General features: G+C 43.7%; 1 protein-coding gene across 1 annotated transcript in view; it reads left to right on the top strand.

The window, feature by feature from the left end:
* ME3 (malic enzyme 3) overlaps positions 1 to 20,989 on the top strand; it is a 224,818-nt gene that overhangs the window by 201,232 nt on the left and 2,597 nt on the right. Inside the window, exons 8-12 of the mRNA XM_023558533.2 lie at positions 14,221 to 14,318; positions 14,617 to 14,730; positions 16,357 to 16,462; positions 17,060 to 17,202; positions 17,781 to 17,954. Coding sequence (XP_023414301.2) covers positions 14,221 to 14,318; positions 14,617 to 14,730; positions 16,357 to 16,462; positions 17,060 to 17,202; positions 17,781 to 17,954 — 635 coding nt within the window. The remainder of the gene's footprint in view (positions 1 to 14,220; positions 14,319 to 14,616; positions 14,731 to 16,356; positions 16,463 to 17,059; positions 17,203 to 17,780; positions 17,955 to 20,989) is intronic.

The following is a 20,989-nucleotide window of genomic DNA, read 5'->3' as shown; positions in this document are numbered from 1 at the left end:
CTCCATGTTCAAGCTGCCCACACAGGGTGGCTGGAGATGAGAAATCCCAGCTCGCTTGTCAGTTCCAAAACCTCCACCCACCCCACCAGCTTCCCTGGACCTGCACTGTCCCCCAGTCCTGCCATATCCCAGGGGCCAAAAGGCTGTATTAGGCCATCATCACCCCCTTATACTTTGATAAATTTTTACTTGTGCTTAACTGTCAGACATCAGATAAGTCAAGCCTAGGTCTAAATCCCCACTTATATGCTTCGTGGCTTTGGCCAAGTAGCTTGAATTCATGGAGCCTTGTTTTCCTCATCCTTGAAATGGACATAGTAGCATTACTAGCTGAGACTGATAAACAGCCAGTACCCCCAGAATGGCCAGGATGCTTTGGTAAAGCCAGCATCCATACTGGTTGGTTGGAGCCTAAGCCAATTCATTGTTAAGTATTTCCAACATCACCCTGTTTATTTCACAGGTTGTTATAAGGACTAGTATGTATAGGCAGGGACAGGCATGAGACAGTACTCCATTAGTGGTAACCAGTACTATTATCTCTGGTACAACACATATGTAGAGAGGGATGAAGAGAACTGATTTAACCTGTCACCTATCAGAAAACAGACCCTGTGAGTTGAAATCTGAGAAAGAGGCGTTTCGATGGAGGTGAAGAGAGGGACTCACGTGAGCACAGGGCTGGGAAAGCCAGAAGAAGGAGGCAGAGGCCTCTGGGCGCCACAGGAAGCTCTCCAGGATTCATGCCCACCTCATATTTCTCCACTTTCCCATACCCTATTCTTCCAGCGCATTCAGTTACTTGCTGTTCCGTGAACATACCAGGCTTTCTGCCAAATCTGTGACTTTGAACGTACTGCTCCCTCTCCCTAAAGCACTTTTCTGTTGGCTAGTTTCTTTTAGTTTTTAAAGGCTCAAATGTCACCTCCCCCAGGATACTGTACCCAGGGCCAAGCCTATTCCATAAGCACCTAGATGACTCCACTCTTCCCTGGAGCCTGGGAGTGACACTGGACAGTAATCAACTTTGCTGACTGCTCCAAAGTTTCCCAGGGATCTGGATGGGGCTCTCAGCCAAGTGATGTGAAACATATCCCTGAAAGAGGATAACCTTGGCTGGGGGAGCTGTTTGGGATTGACCACAGATGCCACAGTAGGGAATGGACAGATAGCCAGGAGTGGCCCAGCCACCAACCACATTTGCTGAACAGCAGTTCCAGGCCTTTTCTTTATTTCTGTCCCCCAGTGTAATGTACCCTTGCCTCTTCAACCTCATTTCTCCCCAGTCGACAAAGCCTTTCTTTACGTAAAATCCTGTGTCCTGAGGCTATTCTTCACTTCCAGGGTTGTCCTCAGCCAGGAGGATGCATCTCTTGCGTCCCATCCTGGCTCCTCTGAGACCTCCCCTTTAGCCTATTGTAACAGTTAAAACCTTAAAGAAGTTGAGAAGATGGTAATTATTCCCTCCAGTTCCTTCCAAGTTGTGGCAGAATAGGCCTAACCTCACCTTCTGCATGGGTCAGGAACTGTTCAAGAGAGTTCAAGGGCTCCAGACAATACCCCTTGTGCCACATAAACAGGGCTAAAGGAAGACTTGAATTTTCTGAACATTTATACTGGTAACTCCTTGAGAACAAGATTGTTTTATTCATCTCTTTATATATGTAAAGCTAGGTCTAGAAAAGGCACTCAGTACTGCTAATGAATAATGAATGCAGTAGCTGGCTGCTGTGGAAGGTAATTCTTGAAGATCATGAAAGCATGCCTGGCCTTTTAGTAGAAGATGTCCAGTTCTGCTGTGGGCCCAGGCCTCCAAAGGCACCTTGGGCAGACCTTGGTGGAGCTGAACTCTCCCTGATCCTCTTGATGCCTGGGACAGCAGTCTTGCCCTCACCTGATAAAGCAGCTAACTTTTCCCTTCTCCTCAGTAGCTCTGGTTCAGCATGGAAACTCCTTTAACTTTGCCAAAAGTGACTCTTAAAAGTAGACTAGAAACTACATTTTCAGCTTGTCCTTTTCTGCTGTTTCCTGAACTTACAACCTCAATTACTCAGTTTGCAGGAAATGTAATTATGGAAAGCTCCCTCTTAAAGGAAAACTTGTTTTTCTTTTGTCATGAGTGGGGGACAACCAGTTATGCCTTCTCCTGCCCATGGCATTTATGGCACAAGCCATGTTCCAAACATCCCTGGACCCTCAGGCTTCTCAACATGTTGTTGTTAAGTGCTGTTGAGTCGGTTCCAACTCACAGCAACACTATGTACAACACAATAAAACACTGCCTGGTCCTGTGCTGTCCTCACAATCATTGCTATGTTTGAGCCCACTGTTGCAGCCATTATGTTAATCCATCTCATTGAGGGTCTTCCTCTTTTTCACTGACCCTCTACCAAGCATGATGACCTTCTTCAGGAACTGATCCCTCCTGATAACATGTTCGAAGTATGTGAGACAAAGTCTCGCCATCCTTGCTTCTAAGGACCATTCTAGCTTTACTTCTTCCAAAACAGATTTGTTCATTCTTCTGGCAGTCCATGGCGTATATTCAATATTCTTCACCAACACCTATAATTCAAAGGGATCAATTTCTTCTTCAGTCTTCTTTATTCATTATCCAGCTTTCACATGTATATGAGACCATTGAAAACACCATGGCTTGGGTCAGGTGCACCTTAGTCCATAAAGTGACATCTTTGTTTTTTAACACTTTAAAGAGGTCTTTTGCAGCAGATTTGCCCAATGCAATGTGTTATTTGATTTCCTGACTGCTGCTTCCATGGGCGTTGATTGTAGATCTAAGTAAAATGAAATCCTTGACAATTTCAACCTTTTCTCCATTTACCATAATGTTGGTTATTGATCCAGTTGTGAGAATTTTTGTTTTCTTTATGTTGAGGTATAATCCATACTGAAGACAGTAGTCTTTGGTCTTCATTAGTAAGTACTTCAAGTCTTCTTCACTTTCAGCAAGCAAGGTTGTGTCATCTGCATATTACAGGTTGTTAATAAGTCTTCCTCCAATCCTGATGTCCCATTCTTCTTTATATAGTCCAGCTTCTGTGATTAAGATTGAATAAGTATGGCGAAAGGCTACAACCCTGATACATACCTTTCCTGATTTTAAACCACACAGTATCCCCTTGTTTGTTAGAATGACTGCCTCTTGGTCTCAACATGGTTACCTCCAAAAACCTAAGCAGATTCCTCTCCTCTCCATTTTTAAAAATCCCTAGCACATAGCCCCGGGGCAGGTGGTGGGGGAGGTGTTACCATTGAATCAATTCCAGTTCATAGCAACCCACATGTGTCAGAGTAGAAGTGTGCTCAATATGGTTTTCAACAGATGATTTTTCAGAGTAGGTTGCCAGGCCTTTCTTCTGAGGTGCACTGAGTGGATTCGAACTGCCAGCCTTTCCATTAGCAGCCAAATGAGCTAACCGTTTGTGCCATCTAGGGACTCCACATATCCTAAGAGCCCCCTACATGTGAAATTTAATAATGGAGATGGTAAGGCCATTGGCCAGACTTTACAGTTTGGGTTAAGAACTGCTTTTTCACCCTTGAGTTCTGATCTGTAATTAGGGTAACTTGACATCTCAGAGGTGACCTCAGAAGAGGATCCCAGAAGGAAAACCATGAAGAAGTAGCCAGTGAGTGGCATCCCAGAAGCCAAGTGCAGGTAGAGTTGCCTAAAGGAAAGAATGAACCACAGTATCAAATGCTGCTGAAAGGTCAGGGAAGAGGAGGGCTGAGGTTTGACTACTGAATGTGGCAAGATGGAGGTCCTGGAGGAGCTTGACAAAAGGTAGGGAAAGTACCTTGATTAGACTGGAGTTCAGAGAGACTGAGAAGAAAGGAAATAGAGGCAAGGAGTATATTCAACTATTCAGAAAGAGTTTGGCTATAAAAAGAAGAAATATGATAGAAGCTACATTGGATCAGGGAGGGCTTTTTAAAGATGGGAGTTTTACAACTTATTTGTATTCTGAGGGGAATGATCCAGTAGAAAGAGAGAAACTGAGGATATATGGAAAAGGGGAGAGAATTACAGGAACAAGTTCCTGAGCAGACAAAAATGACAGGATCCAGTGTGCAAATGGAGGTGGCTTTAGCCAGGTACAGGAATAAGTTCATCTACAGTAATAGGAGGAAATGCTAAATATATAGACATGGAGGCAGACGATTTAGAGACTTGGAGGTGATGGGGTTCAGAAGTTTTCTCCTAACCGTTTCCATTTTGTTTCTACTTCCTCCTACTCATTTTCTGTTTCGGGGCGGGGGCGGGAAACGAGAGCAAGTTTACTACCTATTTCATAGAGCTGTTGTGAAGATTAAATGAGCAATGTAGTCAAGCACATAGCAGACAGCCAGGGTCACAGTGAGCAACCAATAAATGGTAGTTGTCTGTAGCCTTTTATTGAAATTTGTGAGTCTTTTCTATCAGGTAGCCTGTTGTCTTCTTTTCTCCACCCCTTCCAGAGTCACAGCTGAACACTTACATTCACTAAGTGCACTTTCCTCTGCTCCCACCACCACCGACCCCTCAGTTCTTCTGCAGGAAACCCTCGCCAGCTGCCTTCAGCCAGAGTCAGGGAAGGCTGTCTGATCTACATGGAGCATGAGGGGCTGGAAACAGCACCCAGGTTTCCCTGCTTTGCTACCAACTGGTGACTGATCTGGGAAGCCATTGTCCCCCTCCATAGACCCTTCTGACGCTCACTAGTTATTTTTTTAAACTCAGCCCAAATGTTAATCTCCTCTGTGGTGCATTCCCTGCTTCCCCCTACCACTACCCCATCATTAACCACTCCTTTTCCCGCACATCTACCTTTTATCTAACCCGAATAAAACTGGGCAATATCATGGCCCGGTATCATTCTTCATCTGTACAATTAGCTATTGAGTGTCATGATCTCCAGCTTCTTATCCATCACTGAATGTCTGTGGGCAAGGCCAGTTATTCAGCCCACTGGTTCTAACCCTGAAGATGACACCCAAGGAGAAAAAGGCCCTTCAAGAGTGTAGTGTCGCTGGGAGCTTCTCTGGTGGAATGTCTTTGGTGCCATCTGGTGGCTATTTGCTTTGTGCATCTTCTCCCTTCCAGAGGCCAGGAAAGCTGTCCTGAAAGCTAATCCAATGGGCTGAAAACCCCCTCTCTATGCAATGGAAACCAGTATTCTACCTAGCAAAACCATCTAGTTCTCAAACTTTAGAAAGTTTACTTCTCATACTCTAAAGGGAATACAAATCATCTGGGGGGTCTTTTGAAATGCATATTCTGAAGCTAAAATAAAAGTGGGTTTTGAGGGGCAGAGAGTAAGATGAGATGGAGTTATTTCTGAAACAGATAAATGGGTAATAGCCATCATAATAAGTGAGAAAATGATGGGACAAAATGTATTTTATGATTTTTGCTAAGAGTCACACAATTCTTCTTGCTACCTCTTCAAGTGATTTAAATATTTAAGTTGCTTTTTGATGCTTTCTTGGATATTGACCTGGTGTTTCTTTTGAATGCAGTACAATGCTGAGCCTGGCCCATGATATAGCAGTTTTACTTGAGTTCACTATGAATCAGAATCAACTCAAAACAGCAATGGGTTCTACTTGAATTAGATAAAAGTAGATATGGGGACCAGAAGAACTGGATGGTGCCCAGCTACCATTGCTGAACATCTTGATCAAAGATTCTGTAGGAGAGTTCTGATCAAAAGGGGAAAATAGAGAACAGAACTTCAAATTCTTGAGGAATCCAAGCTTTCTGGAGCCCAGGGGACTGTATGAATTCCTGAAACTGCTGCCCTGAGATACTCTTTAAAACTTAAACCAAAAATATCTCCTGGAGTCTTCTTAAAACCAAACAGTAGTTTAGCTTAAAGCTTAGCTAGTAAAAAAAATGTCTGCATTGCCCGGGATAAGTAAAGCATTATTGAAGAAGAACAACAAAGTAGGAGGACTCGCACTACCTGATCTCAGAGCCTCCTATATATAGCTATGGTAGTCAAAACATTCTGGTACCGGTACAACAACAGATGCATTGGCCAGTGGAACAGAATTGAGAATGCAGATGTAAATTCATCCACCTACAATCACCGGATCTTCAACAAGAGCCCAAAGTCCATCAAATGGGGAAAAGACAGTCTTTTTACAGATGTCCATCTGCAAAAAAAATGAAATAGAACGGATATCAGGATACAAACCATAACTAACAACACACAAATTCCAGAATATAAGCTAGATAACTGAAATTTTCTAAAAATTAAACACTTATGCTCCTCAAAGGACTTCACCAAAAGAGTAAGAAAAGAACCTACAGACTGAGAAAGAAAAAATTTTGGCTATTACAAATCCGACAAAGGTCTAATCTCTAAAATCTACAGGAAAATCTACCATCTGTACAACAAAAAGACAAATAATCCAATTAAAAGATGGGCAAAGGAAATGAACAAACACTTTACCAAAGAAGATATTCAAGTGACTAACAGACACATGAGGAAATGCTCGTGATCACTAGCCATTAAAAAAAAATTAAAACCACAATGAGACACCATCTCATCCCAGCATTAATGGCACGAATCAAAAAAAAACAGAACATAACAAATGTTGGAGAGGCTGTGAGGAGAATGGAACTCTTATGCACTGCTGGTGGGAATGCAAAATGATATAACCATTTTGGAAAACAATATAGTGCTTCCTTAGAAAGCTAAAAATAGAAATACTATATGATCAGCAATCCCACTCCTAGGAATATATCCTAGAGAAATAAGAGTTGTCACACGAATAGACATATGCACACCCATGTTCATTGCAGCATCGTTCACAATAGCAAAAAATGGAAACAACCTAGATGCCCATCAACAGATGAATAGATAAACTGTGGTACATACACACAATGGAGTATTACCAATGATAAAGAACAGCGATGTATTACACAACAATAAGAACAACAATGAATCTGTGAAGCATCTCATAACATGGATGAATCTGGAGGGCATTATGCTGAGTGAAATAAGTCAATCACAAAGGAACAAATATTGTATGAGACCACTATTATAAAAACTCACGAAAAGGTCTACACACAAAAAGAAACAATCTTTGGTGGTTACGAGGGAAGAGAGGGGTGGGGATGGAAAGACACTAAATAGACAATAGATAAGTAGTAACTTTGGTGAAGGATAAGACCGTACACAATACTGGGGACGCCAGCACAACTTGTACAAAGCAAGGTCATGGAAGCTCCACAGACACATCCAAACTCCCTGAGGGACTGAATTACTGGGCTGAGGGCTGTGGGGACCATGGTCTTGGGGAATGTCTAGTTTAATTGGCATAACATAGTATATAAAGAAAATGTTCTACATTCTACTTTGGTGAGTAGCGTCTGGGGTCTTAAAAAGCCAGTGAGCAGCCATCTAAGGTACTCTACTGGTCTCACCCCTTCGGGAGCAAGTGAGAATGAAGAAAACCAAAGACATAAGGGAAAGATTAGTCCAAAGGATTAATGGACCACAACTACCACAGCCTCCACCAGACGGAGTCCAATACAACTAGGTGGTGCCCAGCTACCACCACTGACTGCTCTGACAGGGATCACAATAGAGGGTCCTGAACAGAACTGGAGAAAAATGTAGCACAAAATTCTAACTCTCAGAAAAAGACCAGAATTACTGGCCAGACAGAGACTGGAGGAACCCTGAGTATATGGCCCCCAGACACCCTTTTAGCTTAGTAATGAAGTCATTCCTGAGGTTCACCCTTCACCCAAAGATTAGACAGGCCCACAAAACAAAACAAGACTAAAGGGACACACCAGCCCAGGAGCAAGGGCTAGAAGGCAGGAGGGGACAGGAAAGCTGGTAATAGGGAACCCAAGGTTGAGAAGGGAGAGTGTTGACATGTCGTGGGGCTGGTAACCAATATCGTAAAACAATATGTGTACTAACTGTTTAATGAGAAGCTAGTTTGTTCTGTAAACCTTCATCTAAATTTCCATTTAAAAACACACACAAAAAAAATGCCTGCCTTGAGCATTGTGCTCTTTTAAGAAGTATCTGCGTGGCATCAATGTGACAATTGGAACTTGAAAGATTAGATGGGAACCTTACGCGGCAGTGAGTTTAGGTTAATGAGGGAGGAATAACTCAGAAAAGCAGAGTGAGAATGGCTGCACAACTCAAAGAATGATTACAGTGTCACTGAATTGTACATGTAGAAATGGTTGAATTGGTATATGTTTTGCTGTGTGTATTATCAATAAAAAAAAATAGTAGATATGAAGTGGGAGAGGGAGAGTGGCTAATGATGCCTGAAGGAAACAGGGAATGCTTCACAGAGGAGATAAATATTTGGGCTAAGTCTTAAAGAATAAATAGTGAGCTGCAGAAGTGTCCTACAGATGGTGGGAACAGCATGGGCAAAAGCACAGAAGTGTGAAAGTACATGGCATATTTAGGGAATGGTGAATAATGAAGCAGGTACATAGGGTACACATAGGAAGAAATGAAGCTGAAAAGGTAGGTTGATACTTATACTTTTCTACACATTAGTTAACAAAAAAGCACATCATGAACAGCTTCTTTGTAATAGTCATCCCACTCGTAATCATTTAATAATTTCTTTAGAAAGCAGGAATGAACCTGGCCCATTTTGGTACTGCTTGTATCCTCAGTGATCCAGAGTCTGGTACGTAAGTGATGCTCAGTTAGTAAATGAATGCAACAATTTCCAAACAATGACCTCTGACTAACTGTGTTATAGTCATTTGTGCCCAAGCTGTGGTAAACAGTGAGTTCCTTGAAAGCAGGGACCCTGTTGATTTCTCTCTGTGTTCCTCAGTGTCTGGCATGGTGCCTGTTAGGAAATGCACACTGAGCTCTTTGGGGACAGGAGGCCCCAGTACTCCTCAGCTGTGTCGTTGGGACCCCGCTGACAATTCAGCAGTCCTTCTAGGCCATAGTTGTGTGAAGACGAGAGAGCCTGTACCCTAGATTCTAGGAAATGTGTTCCTGCTTAGGCCCCTATCTTCTGCTGTCCACAATGATGAACATGCATTTATTAGGCTCCAAAGGTTTGCCACACCCTCTATCTCAACCCAACACACAGCCTCTAAGCCATGCACAAATCCAGCCATGTCTTGGGAGAAGGCCCTACCCCAGAGCTAGCAAAATGCAAACTTTTGGAAACAGAGAAAATAGAAAATCCATTCATATTCCTTCCCTTCAACCATTGTCTGCATTTTGTAGTTCCTTCCAGACCATTTGCTTGTATGTGTATCTCATTACAATTAGAATCATAATATGTATACAGTCTGAAGTTGTGTTCCTTCCAGTGAATTCAGTGAAGCATAATTTAATTGTTAGGAACACAGGCCCTAGAGCCTGACTCCCTGGGTTCAAATCTTGGCTCTGTTAAACGATCTTAAACAACTCACTAAACTGCTCTGTGCCTTATTTTCCCTATCTGCAAAATAGGAACAATAATGAGGATTAAATCTTAACATATAAAGTACTTAGAACATTACCTCATGTTAGTTACTAACTTCATAGCGTTTTCCATGTTGCTTCATAATTCACATATTGATTATTTTTAATCACTCCAAAGTATTCCATTGAGTATCTACACTAGCTAATTTACTTAACCATTACTCTTTTGTTAGTTATTTAGGTTATTTAGGTTATTTCCAGTCATTCTGTATTATAAATAATACTAACATAAATATGAAGCCCTGGTGGCACAGTGGTTAAGACCTACAGCTGCCAATTAGAATTCACCAGGCTCTCCTTAGGAAACCTATGGGGGCAGTTCTGTGTCCTGTAGGGTCTCTATGAGTCTGAATCAACTTGATGGCACCGGGTTTGGTTTGGTCAGTCATAAATATTTAGATTTTTTCATACAGATTCCCAGAAGTAGAGGCATGAGGTCAAAGGCAAAAATTTTTTATGCCTTTGGTCTATCTTGGGAAATAGTTTTCCAAAAAGGGTTGTAGCACTTTTCATTTGTTTATGATTCGTTTTATTTTTGTTGTTGTTGAGAATATATACAGCAGAACATACACCAATTCAACAGTTAAGTGTTGTAGCACTTTAAAATGTCTCCAACAATGTATGGTGGGACTTTTTACTTTTCACTGCTCCCTCGCTGGCCCTAGATATCATTTTTTTTTAATTTCTGCAAATTTAATAAGCCATAAATAGTATCACTTCAATTTCCTTTTCTTTGTCCATCATGGAGGCATCATATGGGCAGTTGTGATTGTGATACACTTTATTGTGAAATCTCTGATTCTCCCAGTCAGGATCCAAGCAGGGTCACACCAGTTATTTTAACAGAGAAAGCTTAATATAAAGAATTGTTAATCATGTATTAAAGAACTGAAAAGGCAAAAAGAATTTGTAAGGCAGAAGTCTGCTACCACCTATGAAGCTAGATGAACAAAAGGAAGAGGATAGAATTACTAAAACCTAGAAATCTGGAGGTGGCACCCTGCAAGGCTGAAACTCAGACTTCTGAGGAGGGGGCATTGTTTGGTACTGGTGTCTCTGAGCTCAGAGGAGGGGTCTCGAGGACCTGGGACCCAGACTTCTGAGGAGGACTGGCTGATGCTAATGTCTCCATGGCGCACACTATGAGACTAGTTCTACAGTGATAGGAAAACTCCCAAATGAATTCAGCTGCCACTTCTGGAACAAGCTGCTGCCTTGGAGATGAAGAAGCAAGGTTGTGGGGGTGCCATTTTTCGCAAAAACAGAATACAAGATGTTCAGGTAAATTTAAATTTCAGATAAATAACTAATCTTTTTTTAGTATAAATATATCCCAAAGATTGCATGGAATACACTAATACTAAAAAATGATTCATTGTTTATCTAAAACTCAATTTTACCTGTGTCCTATTTTATCTGGCAATCCTACAAAGCTGGGGTAATGCTGACAAGAATAGAAAAAAGTGTTCCTCCCCACTTCCTTTAGCACCCCCTATTGGCAGAGCCTAGCATAGAGCCAGTTGGCAAAGCTGAGAAGTGGTTTGCAGATTCCCAGCCCCCATATCACAGAGTAAAGAAGAATGGGTTTGAAGTTGAGAAATAATTATCCAGTAATTGGCACAGTCTACCCTTTTGGGTATTTAGCATCCATATACACCCTTCTGCACATTTAAACTTCCAGATGACAACAACAAGAAAAAACAACTTTGTATTTCTGCATAACAAAATACAACTCTTTCAACAAATGAAGATATTCTCACACTTCGACCAAATTGGGGAGATGCACAGTCTCAACACTGTATTCATCTCTGGAAGATAGTCACACTATCCATCTCTGGGCTTAGTTAACTATTCTTAAAATTCATTCAAAGTCACATTTGAAAATTCTCTTACCTAAAGACTAAACTGTAGAATTTACCTCCAACAAAACTTTTATAAAGCAATAGGGAGAATGAGAAGGGAGAAAATAACTAACATACACAGTTTGTTTCTGTAACCCATCATGGGCCATAGTTGATATTTATAACATTCTTCATCAACCTTCTATTTCATGTTTCTTTGCCCCCAGGCAGGATCTCAGCTGCCCCCCCCCCCCACCGCCACCTTTTTTCCTTAATTTATTGTACGTGAGGTGAAAGTTTACAGCGTGAATCAGTTTGTCATGGCTCATGTTCTTCACCTAGTATGGTGACCCGAACTTCCATTTCTGACAGATCTGAATCCTCACTAGTCCTGCCTCTCTTTAGTTGCTATAGTTTTCATTAATAGTTACTATGGGGCATGAAAGTACTAAGCAACACCCCAGAGAATCCCCTGGGCTCCACATATAGTCCTCCCTGCCCCCAGTTGTATAGTAGTAAGCAATTTCCTTTGGGCTATCAGGATGCCCATTGGTTTAGTGGCATAAAGAACCCCAAATGACCAGGTGGCAGTCTCAGCTCCCAATTCAGTAGAACCATATTGTGAACACTAGTGGAAACATTCCTCTCTTGGGAATCATGACCTCCAATCCAGTAGAGCACAAAGTTGAAGAGACAGGAAGCAAAAATTCTAAAAGTGGATTTTTAGGTGAAATGGTATGAGGAGCCACTCCCACTTCCACCTTTTTATTTCCAGACCCATGTATTCTAGTTATGGGATAAAGAGCACAATGTATTGTTTGCTCAGTCAAAGCACATATTGCATCGTACAGAATAGAATTTCATATCCCCTTAGTGTGTTGCCTCAACTAAGTCTTAAGTAAGTCTACAGTAGGCCATTCTATTGGTGTATTAGGCCAGCTGCTTTTGAGTGATGGAGTACATGTTAAGACCAGTGAATTCCATAATCATTAGCCTATTGTTGTACTTCTTTTACTGTGAAATTAGTTCCTTGATTAGAAGCTTGTTGTCCAGAATATCAGGATGGTGAATGTCATTCCATATATCTCAGATGATGGTGATGGCAGAAGCATTATAGACAGGGGAGGAAAATCCAGATCCAGAATATATATCTATTCCAATAAGAACACATCTCTTTCATGTCTATGATAGAAAGAGTCCAAAGTAATCATCCTGCCTCTAGGTGGATCCTCCCCCCTACCCTGGGAATGGTGCCATAGGAGCTCAGTGTTGGTCTGCCATTGACAGTTAATCATTCAGCAGTATCAGTAGCCAGGTCAGCCTTGATGAGATGAAGTCCATGTTGCCAAGCTTATGAATAGCCTCCATCCTTGCTACCATGGCGACTTTGTACTTAAGCCCATTGACCAAATACGGGGTGGCTGGGAAAAGATGCTAACATGCACAGAACACACCATTTAATCTACCTGACTATGGAGAGCCTGTTCCCAATATGCTCTTTGGGGAGTTTTTATATGGGGTATAAATATCTTCACATTCTGCCTATTCCAAGGTGTCCATCCACATATCCCTTCTCCAGAACTCCTTGTCACCAATCTCACTATTTTGTTCTTTCCAAGTCCTTCACCATCATGCTAAACCATTAGCAACTGCCCATGAATCAATGTGAATCCTTGGACCAGACAAAGCAGATAACCAAATGTACCATTTGAAGTTATATCCACTGGGAAGATTTCACCACTACCATTTAAGGCTACCTTTTACTGGGGCTGTGGACTTGCAGCCATCCAGTTCTGGTTTGTGCCAGCATATCATGAAGAACAGTCTGTAAACCAAGCTCGAGTTTTTTTCTCCATGATCATAAGGAATGCTCAGTGAGGCCTCAGGTGTGGATTAAGGGAGAAGGAGCCTGGGCCATCTGCTCACACAACTTACTTGTACCTTCTGGACATGCTCGAGCCTTTTGATGATGGGATGCTATTGGGAACACCCAACCTTATGGCTTGGTGGATAAAATGGGCATCACAAGTCACATGGTCACTTGATGTCTCATGGTTAGGCTGTGCTCACATTTTTAATGTTTTTTATCCATTTTTCTCTTAAACAAATTACTATATGAGACTCACACTTCTTTTTTGCTTCTCTTTATCATTCATGAATGATGATGGTAGCAGCACCCAGCTAGAAGCTGATCCCCTCTCCCAGGGTCCCGGAGCTGTTTCTCAAAAGGAGAATAAGATGCAAAAGATGGCATGAAATACCGACCACTCTGACAGAGATCACAATTGAGGGTCCCAGACAGAGCAAGAGAAAAATGTAGAACAAAATTAAAATTTGCAAAATGACTAGACTTACTGGTCTGACAGAGACTGGAGGAACCCCCAAGGCTATAGCCACCAGACACCCTGCTAACTCAGAACTGAAGCCGCTCTTGAAGTCCACCTTTCAGCCAAAGATTAGACAGGCCTAAAACAAACAATAGCACACATGAGAAATGTGGATCTTAGTTCAATCAAGTATATGAGACCAAAGGGGCAACACCTGCCCAAAAGCAAAGGCAAGAAGTCAGGAAGGGACAAGAAAACTGGACTAATGGGCACAGCGAACCTGGGGTGTAAAAGGAAAGGGGAGATTGCTGACACATTGAGAAGACTGCAACCAATGTCACAAAACAATTTGTATATAAATTGTGACTAAGAAGCTGTGCTGTAAACTTTCATCTAAAGCACAATAAAATTTTTAAAAAAAGATTGCATGAACTGGCTCCGAAATCTCGTCTACAGAATTGACTTCTGCTCGTTCCTCCACAGTCCTAGGTGTGGGAAGCTCTGTTAAAGATCATCTCTGGGTGGCGGGGACCAGGGGCCAGAGTTTGATTCCAGCCCACTCTGTTGTAGGTACAGCCTCCGTCGCTGTGGCAGGGATCCTCGCTGCTCTGCGAATCACCAAGAACAAGCTCTCCAATCATGTGTTTGTTTTCCAAGGCGCAGGTGAGGTAGGTGGCATGGGGGGTTGGGGGGAGAGCTCTATACTGTTGTTCCAGTAGTCAAATAAGGATGAATAGAGGGGTATCAAGAAGAGGAGATGTTCTGGGGTTCTGAGAAGAGGAAGCAGCACCGGCGTTTCATGATTATTGTAGCTGCCTAGGCCCCAACATTTGGGTTTCTCAAGGCAAGGGCTTAATTGGGCCTCCTGGGTGGGTGGGGGATAGGAGCTGGAGGGTGGGAGAGGGAGGTAAATGCTGAGTAGCTGTTTGCCCTGTGTCTGAACATCTGCCTTGTGATACCTCTCAGGCAGCCATGGGCATCGCACACCTCCTTGTCATGGCCCTAGAGAAAGAAGGAGTCCCCAAGGCAGAGGCCACAAGGAAGATCTGGATGGTGGATTCCAAGGGGCTCATTGTCAAGGTACCGTCACTCTGGAGATGTGAAAGTTTCCTGGTACCTAGGGCTCCCAGAAAATGGACTGGAAGAGGCCCCCAAGGGACAAACTGCTCAAACAGAATAGGGAGCAAAAGGAGGGCAAGGGCCTAAGCGTCAAAGCAAAAGACTTCAGAAAATAGCCTTATTGCCCTTGTCCAAAACCTTTGAATATATGTGCGAATGTGTGTATGGGTGCTCCTTTCAGCCTTATCTCTCATCACTTCCTGCCTTACACTAATCGCCAGCCATATTGAATCATAGTTCTCCAAAAGTAACATGCTCTCTCACTTCCATGTCTTTGCACATTTTGTTCCTCTGCCTGAAATGCCCTTCTCCCTTTTTCCCCTGCCCACCTCCAATCCTCAAGCCCTTCTCAGTTAACTCTTTCTCATTTGATTTAGCTCAAGTGTTACTTCCTGCATGAAGCTTTCTCTGAGCATCTAGGTTTTCATTAATCTCCTACATCTGTGCTCATATAGGTCTCCCCACTTTGTACTTACCACACTGTGAGGCAGTTGCCCCTTTACTTGTCTGTCCCCAGTAGGTTTTTGTATTCTTGATATCAGTGCTTGGTACATGATAAGTAAATAATAAATGTTTGAGGTATGACTGAAAGAATGAATGGGAGAGAAACAGTCCAGCTTCAGACTGGAATGTGTTGAGAGCTACAGTTGGATGACGCCTCCCACAGGGCTTTACTCTGAGCTCCAGGTTTTAATTCCCAGAATTCAACTAACATAGAATGTCAGTGAGAGATGAAAACTATGGCATATATGGGAACTAGGGGAAGTACATGGGGCCATTGGCCAAGAATAGCAGAGACCCCTCAGCAGAAACTGATCTTCTGTTATTTCATATGGAGCCAGATGGATCCTGGAAGGGACTGAGGCCTGGAGATTCCCCCTCCTAGCCCAGGTCATCTCAAAGGATAACCCAGCCATAGGAATAGACTTCCAGAGGCTGCCACACTTCCCTCTGGCCCATCTTTCAAAATCATCTTGCTCACTCTTTGAGCCTAAGGAGCTATCAAAGCTGCCTTCATCACTCTGGTTCTCATGAGGACTGGTGTCACAGACAGAATCATCAGAAACCTTTGTGTCCATTTACCAGCACTAGTGCCAACCTGTCACCCACTGACTTCAATTTGAACAAATGAAAGCAATCTGGAGCTGGTTGAGCACTGCCAACCATTCCATACCTATCTGGAGTTCAGCTAAGCATTATTCACAGGAGGTTAATGGCTTTTGTAAAATACGTTCAAATGCGCTTCCTTGAAGCCAGGTGGCTCAGACTCCATCCCTCAGCTGGGCCTGCATGCTAGATGCCTCCTGGGCCAAGAGTCTTGGTCAAACTGAGGCATTTCCTGAGAGTCTTTCTGTCCGTATGTGGTTTGGATTAAAAAAAAAAAAAAATTTTTAAAAGGCTAAATCATTAAAAATCTTTAGGTTCTATCAGGAAATCTGATCAAGAGGACTGGCACCAAGGCTTCTCATAGCTCAGACCAAAGCATGGGACTCAATGGGGAATGCTCTCAGAGTCTCTAAATGCATCCATACCCCCTGCCCAGGGGGCCTTCACCACCCACAGCTGTCTTGTGTTCTTTCCTTGTAGGGGAGGAGTCACCTGAACCATGAGAAAGAGATGTTTGCCCAGGACCATCCTGAAGTGAAGTCCCTGGAGGAGGTGGTGAGGCTGGTGAAGCCCACAACCATCATAGGTAGGAGGAGGGAGGAGATCCACAGTCCAGCTAACTCTCTTGACTTGCAGATGGAGATACTGAGGCTGAGAAAGGGAGCATCACTAACCCACGGAAGCACAGCTCTTTCCCCTATCCCATTCTAACTCAATGCCACAAACTCTTGTTGAGTGACTGCTGTATAAAAACCATAGAACTAAGGCACCAGAGTAGGGACTTAGTGATGCAAAATTATACAGTGCAGTGGAAAAGCACAGAGCTGGTCTCTCTAACAAGGATGAAATGAGCACTTCTCCCCCAAGGTGGAAGCTCTGGCATCTCTCCCTGCACTGTGGGAGTAGTCCGCTCTAAATGGTAATGCCCAGGAACACCTTCACAGGTGCATCTTAACTGGGCAGAGAGCGGAACTGTCCCTTACGAATAAACAGAAGGCCTCAGCCAGCTCAGGCAGGATGACCCTTCTCCCTTCTGCTCCCTAAGTCTCTGTGTCAGATGCCATCCGCAAGACTCCAGAGTCTTTAACGTTGTACCTAGTTTCCCCAACCACCACCACCAGGAGAGGAATGGTTTGTTTACAAAGAATAGGCATCCCCACAACCCCCCCACTTTTCCCTGTAGGTGTTGCCGCCATCGCAGGAGCCTTCACGGAGCAGATTCTGAGGGACATGGCCTCCTACCACGAGCGCCCTATCATCTTTGCCCTGAGCAACCCCACCAGCAAGGCCGAGTGCACAGCTGAGAAGTGCTATCGGGTCACCGAGGTCAGCGGGGAGTCCTTCCTTCCCCAGGCTGAGAGGACATAGCAGCAATAACTATGAGTAACCCTATGTGGGTATAAAAAATCCCCACATCTCTGATGAGCAAACTAAGGTTCAGAAAGATGAAGTAACTTGTCCAAGGTCACAGAGCTAAGGAGTAGTGGATCTGGCACTCCAACCTAGATGTGACTCCAAAGCCAAACTCTTACCCATTATGCTGTACTTCCCAAGATTCCCCCTAAATGACAAAGAGCTTTCACCAGAATCCCATGTCTCGTAGACTCTAGGCCACCTCCATACCTGTCTTGCCCTGGGTTGGCCCTCCCAGGAGGTGTCAGGTAAAGAAGACAGTGAATCCCATCATGTTTCAGTGATTTCTTGGCTGCCAGGTAACTCCAGAAGGGCTGAGCTTTCTGGTAAAATGAACACGTGTACTTTGAGCATCTGCCACATTCTCAGCACAATGCTGGGCATTTGGGAAAGGACGAAGAAGGGTCTGGACAACTGGAAGATAAGGCTAGGCTACCATTGCTGCCTGAAATCAGTCTGCAAGCTGTCTCTTGTTTTCTTCCTGCCTCCAGGGCCGAGGGATCTTTGCCAGTGGAAGTCCTTTTAAGAGCGTGACCCTGGAAGACGGCAGGACCTTCGTTCCTGGGCAGGGAAACAACGCTTATGTGTTCCCTGGAGTGGCACTGGGAGTCATCGCCGGTGGGATCCGGCACATCCCAGACGAGATCTTCCTCCTGACAGCAGAGGTATTACTGTCTCTGCCCCCTTATTTGCTCCCGATAGGTCCCCCAAATAGTCCTCTTTTTGTCTCTTCCACCCACCTGCCCCCGCTCTGACAGTAGATTCTCAAAGTGCCTGAAGATCAAGCTTCTCCTCAACTCACCTTGAGGCCTGAACTTCTCTCAAATCACACATAGGATTTTTGAGAGGGTAGGGGAAATAGATTTACAGCCTTGGAAACCCTATGGGGCAGCTTTACTCTGTCCTACAGGGTCACTATGTTTTGAAATCGACTGAACAGCAACAAGTTTGGATTTGGATAGGGAATAGTCAGTGAGAGGGTTGTTGGTGGGAGGCACTGACACTACCCTGCGGCTGCTTCCTGGCCCCCCAAAAGGTCTAAACAGAGGAGGTGTCTAAACAGAGTAGATACCACCAAAGCCCCAGGCAACTGGGCTCATAGACCATGACAAGTGATGGATTCTCCTGGCCATGGGCCTTGGCCCCATCACCAGGATAACTGGTAGCAGAATAAGCCAGCCCCACCAGGAGAGCTTTCTGTAAGGGAGAAGGTGGGTTGCGTGCCTGTTTTTACCTATTCTGCGTACCCAAATCATGAACACAGTTATGGGGGCAGGGAATGAACCTGCTCTAGGTATCATTCAAAAAAGTTCCCAGAAGGGTCCTTTGCCCTGGGCACTGTGAAGACAATGAAAGGATTTATTGAGAATGACAGCCTATGTTCATAATAATGTTTATTAGTCATAACAGTTACAGTGGCTGACATTTATCAAGTGTTTACCAAGTGCCAGACACTTTAACATTAATCCTCACTCTGAGGAGTAGAAATGTCTCTGCTGGGAAATGGAGCTAATCCGAGTTATAGACAAATATTAAATATATTTATACTCAATGAACTCCAAACACTCTACTGTGATTTCTGACGTACTTCTGCATTTCCTCCTCACCGTGGCACTGGTGAGTGTCTGAAACCAGCGAGACACAGGAATGGTTTCCCTGCAACCCTGTTCTGTCAGTTCTGTGCGTCCCACATGGAAATGCCTTATGTACCAGGTCCTTTCTCACTAGGTCTTGGTCTTTGCTTGAGCACTGGCTGCACAAGGCTGTGCCAATAATGTCTCCTGAAGGCTTTTCAGTCTCCTACATGCCCTGTGCACAGTAGCTATGGTTTTGTACAGCAGCTCTCCGTTCCTCTGGTCTCTGTTTGTATTTCTTCTCACTGCTATGATCGCTGTTGTTGCCCTGTGACTGTGGGCAGGGCTGTTTAAAACCCCCATTGCATGAGAAGAGTCACTTTCTGCCTGGAGTCAGTCTGAACACAAATTCCCCTATTGTGTAGAAACACAGTTGCTACAACCCTTCCTTTGTACCTTCAAGAAACATCTCACACACCCATCTCCCAGTGCTGTGGGACGGTCCTGCTCTGTCTCTTCATGAACAGTATCCTGACAATTATACAGCAACTTCTTCTCAATCTATTTATCAAGCATCTACTGGGAGTAGGACGAGGCCCCTGCCCTCTAACACTTGGCAGTGTTCATACTCCTGGAAGTTATATTTCTGAAAAGGCTGCTTTTAGTTAAGACAATTTAAGTTGAATTTTATTTTCGTATGGAAAAAAAATATAAGCTTTAGGAGATTTATAAGCATTATTTCATTTCTCCTTAACAACTCTGTAAGATAGGTAGAGTGATTGTTCCTATTTTTATAAACAAGAAAAATGAGGCACAGAGAGTTTAAGTAACTTGCACAAGATCACACAGCTTGTGAGCAGCAGTGCTAGGATGGGCCCAGGCATTTTGACTTCAAGCCTGCAACAGAGCAGTATCAGTGCCCAGATTTTTAGAAGTGATCACACATACCATGCTACATCGCAACACTCCTCAGGGTAACCTTTCTAGACGCAGATCTGGTCATGGAAACCCTGCTTCCCTCATCAGTCCCTCTCCTATAACTCCACAAAGATAGTCCTTCTGAAACCCAGATCAGACCATGTGTCTCTCCTAATTTCAGATCTTTTTATGGCTCCTGGGCATTTACAGTATAAAATCCAAACTCTTTAACATTGTTTCCATACAAGGCACTTCATCACACAGTCCTCCTTTCCTCTCCGGCCTCCTTTCAGCTTCTCCCTGCCACCACCCTCCCCAATGTGCTGGTTTCAGCCTCCCACATGGGAACTCTCTTGCTCTTTTTCACCTCCAAGCATTCACATGTGCTATTCCTTCTCCCCTTTTTAAGTAATTCATATTTTATCCTTCAGGATTCAGCTTATGTTGCTCCTTTTGGGTAGCCTCTCCTATACACAGCAGACCAAGCCCTGCCTTCATCTCTGCCTAAATGCCCCCTCTCACTGCATTCACCCTACTATACTGTAATTCTTTGCTACAGTAAAACCTGCAAAAACCAGAACCTGCGAAGGCAGAAACCTGTCACAGAAGGAAAACTCAGATATTTTCTACTAAAACAAGCAATAGAAAATTGGAAAGGCTGTACCCTATCTAACGTGGAAAACTTGCGAGACCCGGAAAAACAAGGCAGTCCTGTAGAGTTCTGGCTCTCACAGGTTTCACTGGAATTGTTCTTTTATTCCCATGTCCATGAGGGAAGATTATGACTTCTTCATCATGGGCCTCACCACCTAGAACACAGCCTAGAGTATCATACAGCTCGGTGAATGTTTCACTGAACAAATGGAAAGGCGAGATAGCCTGAGACTGAGGCAGAGGAGGAGGAAGCCTGCTTCCCTAATGTCTGTCAAACTATGATGCAAGACCATTTTACTCACCTGTCCATTCTTGAACACACAGATCTCAGAAGGCACTGGTGGCTTTTCTCAAAATCTAAATTGGACCACAGAAAATCAGGTGGGGGTTAGATTCAGAGTTGCCACATTAAAGAGGCTGATCTGAAAGGCTGGCTGAGCTGAAGGATGAGGTTTGTAGGGCAGGGCTCACCCTTGGAGGCAGGCTCTGAAGCAGGGAGGAAAGCTGTGGGAGGTGCTGTTCCGAGGGTGATGTGCTTAGGGCATTTATTCCAG

The sequence above is a fragment of the Loxodonta africana genome, chromosome 7 (genome assembly GCF_030014295.1).
Source record: "Loxodonta africana isolate mLoxAfr1 chromosome 7, mLoxAfr1.hap2, whole genome shotgun sequence".
NCBI classification, from domain to species: domain Eukaryota; kingdom Metazoa; phylum Chordata; class Mammalia; order Proboscidea; family Elephantidae; genus Loxodonta; species Loxodonta africana.
This window is presented reverse-complemented; position numbering and strand designations above follow the sequence as displayed.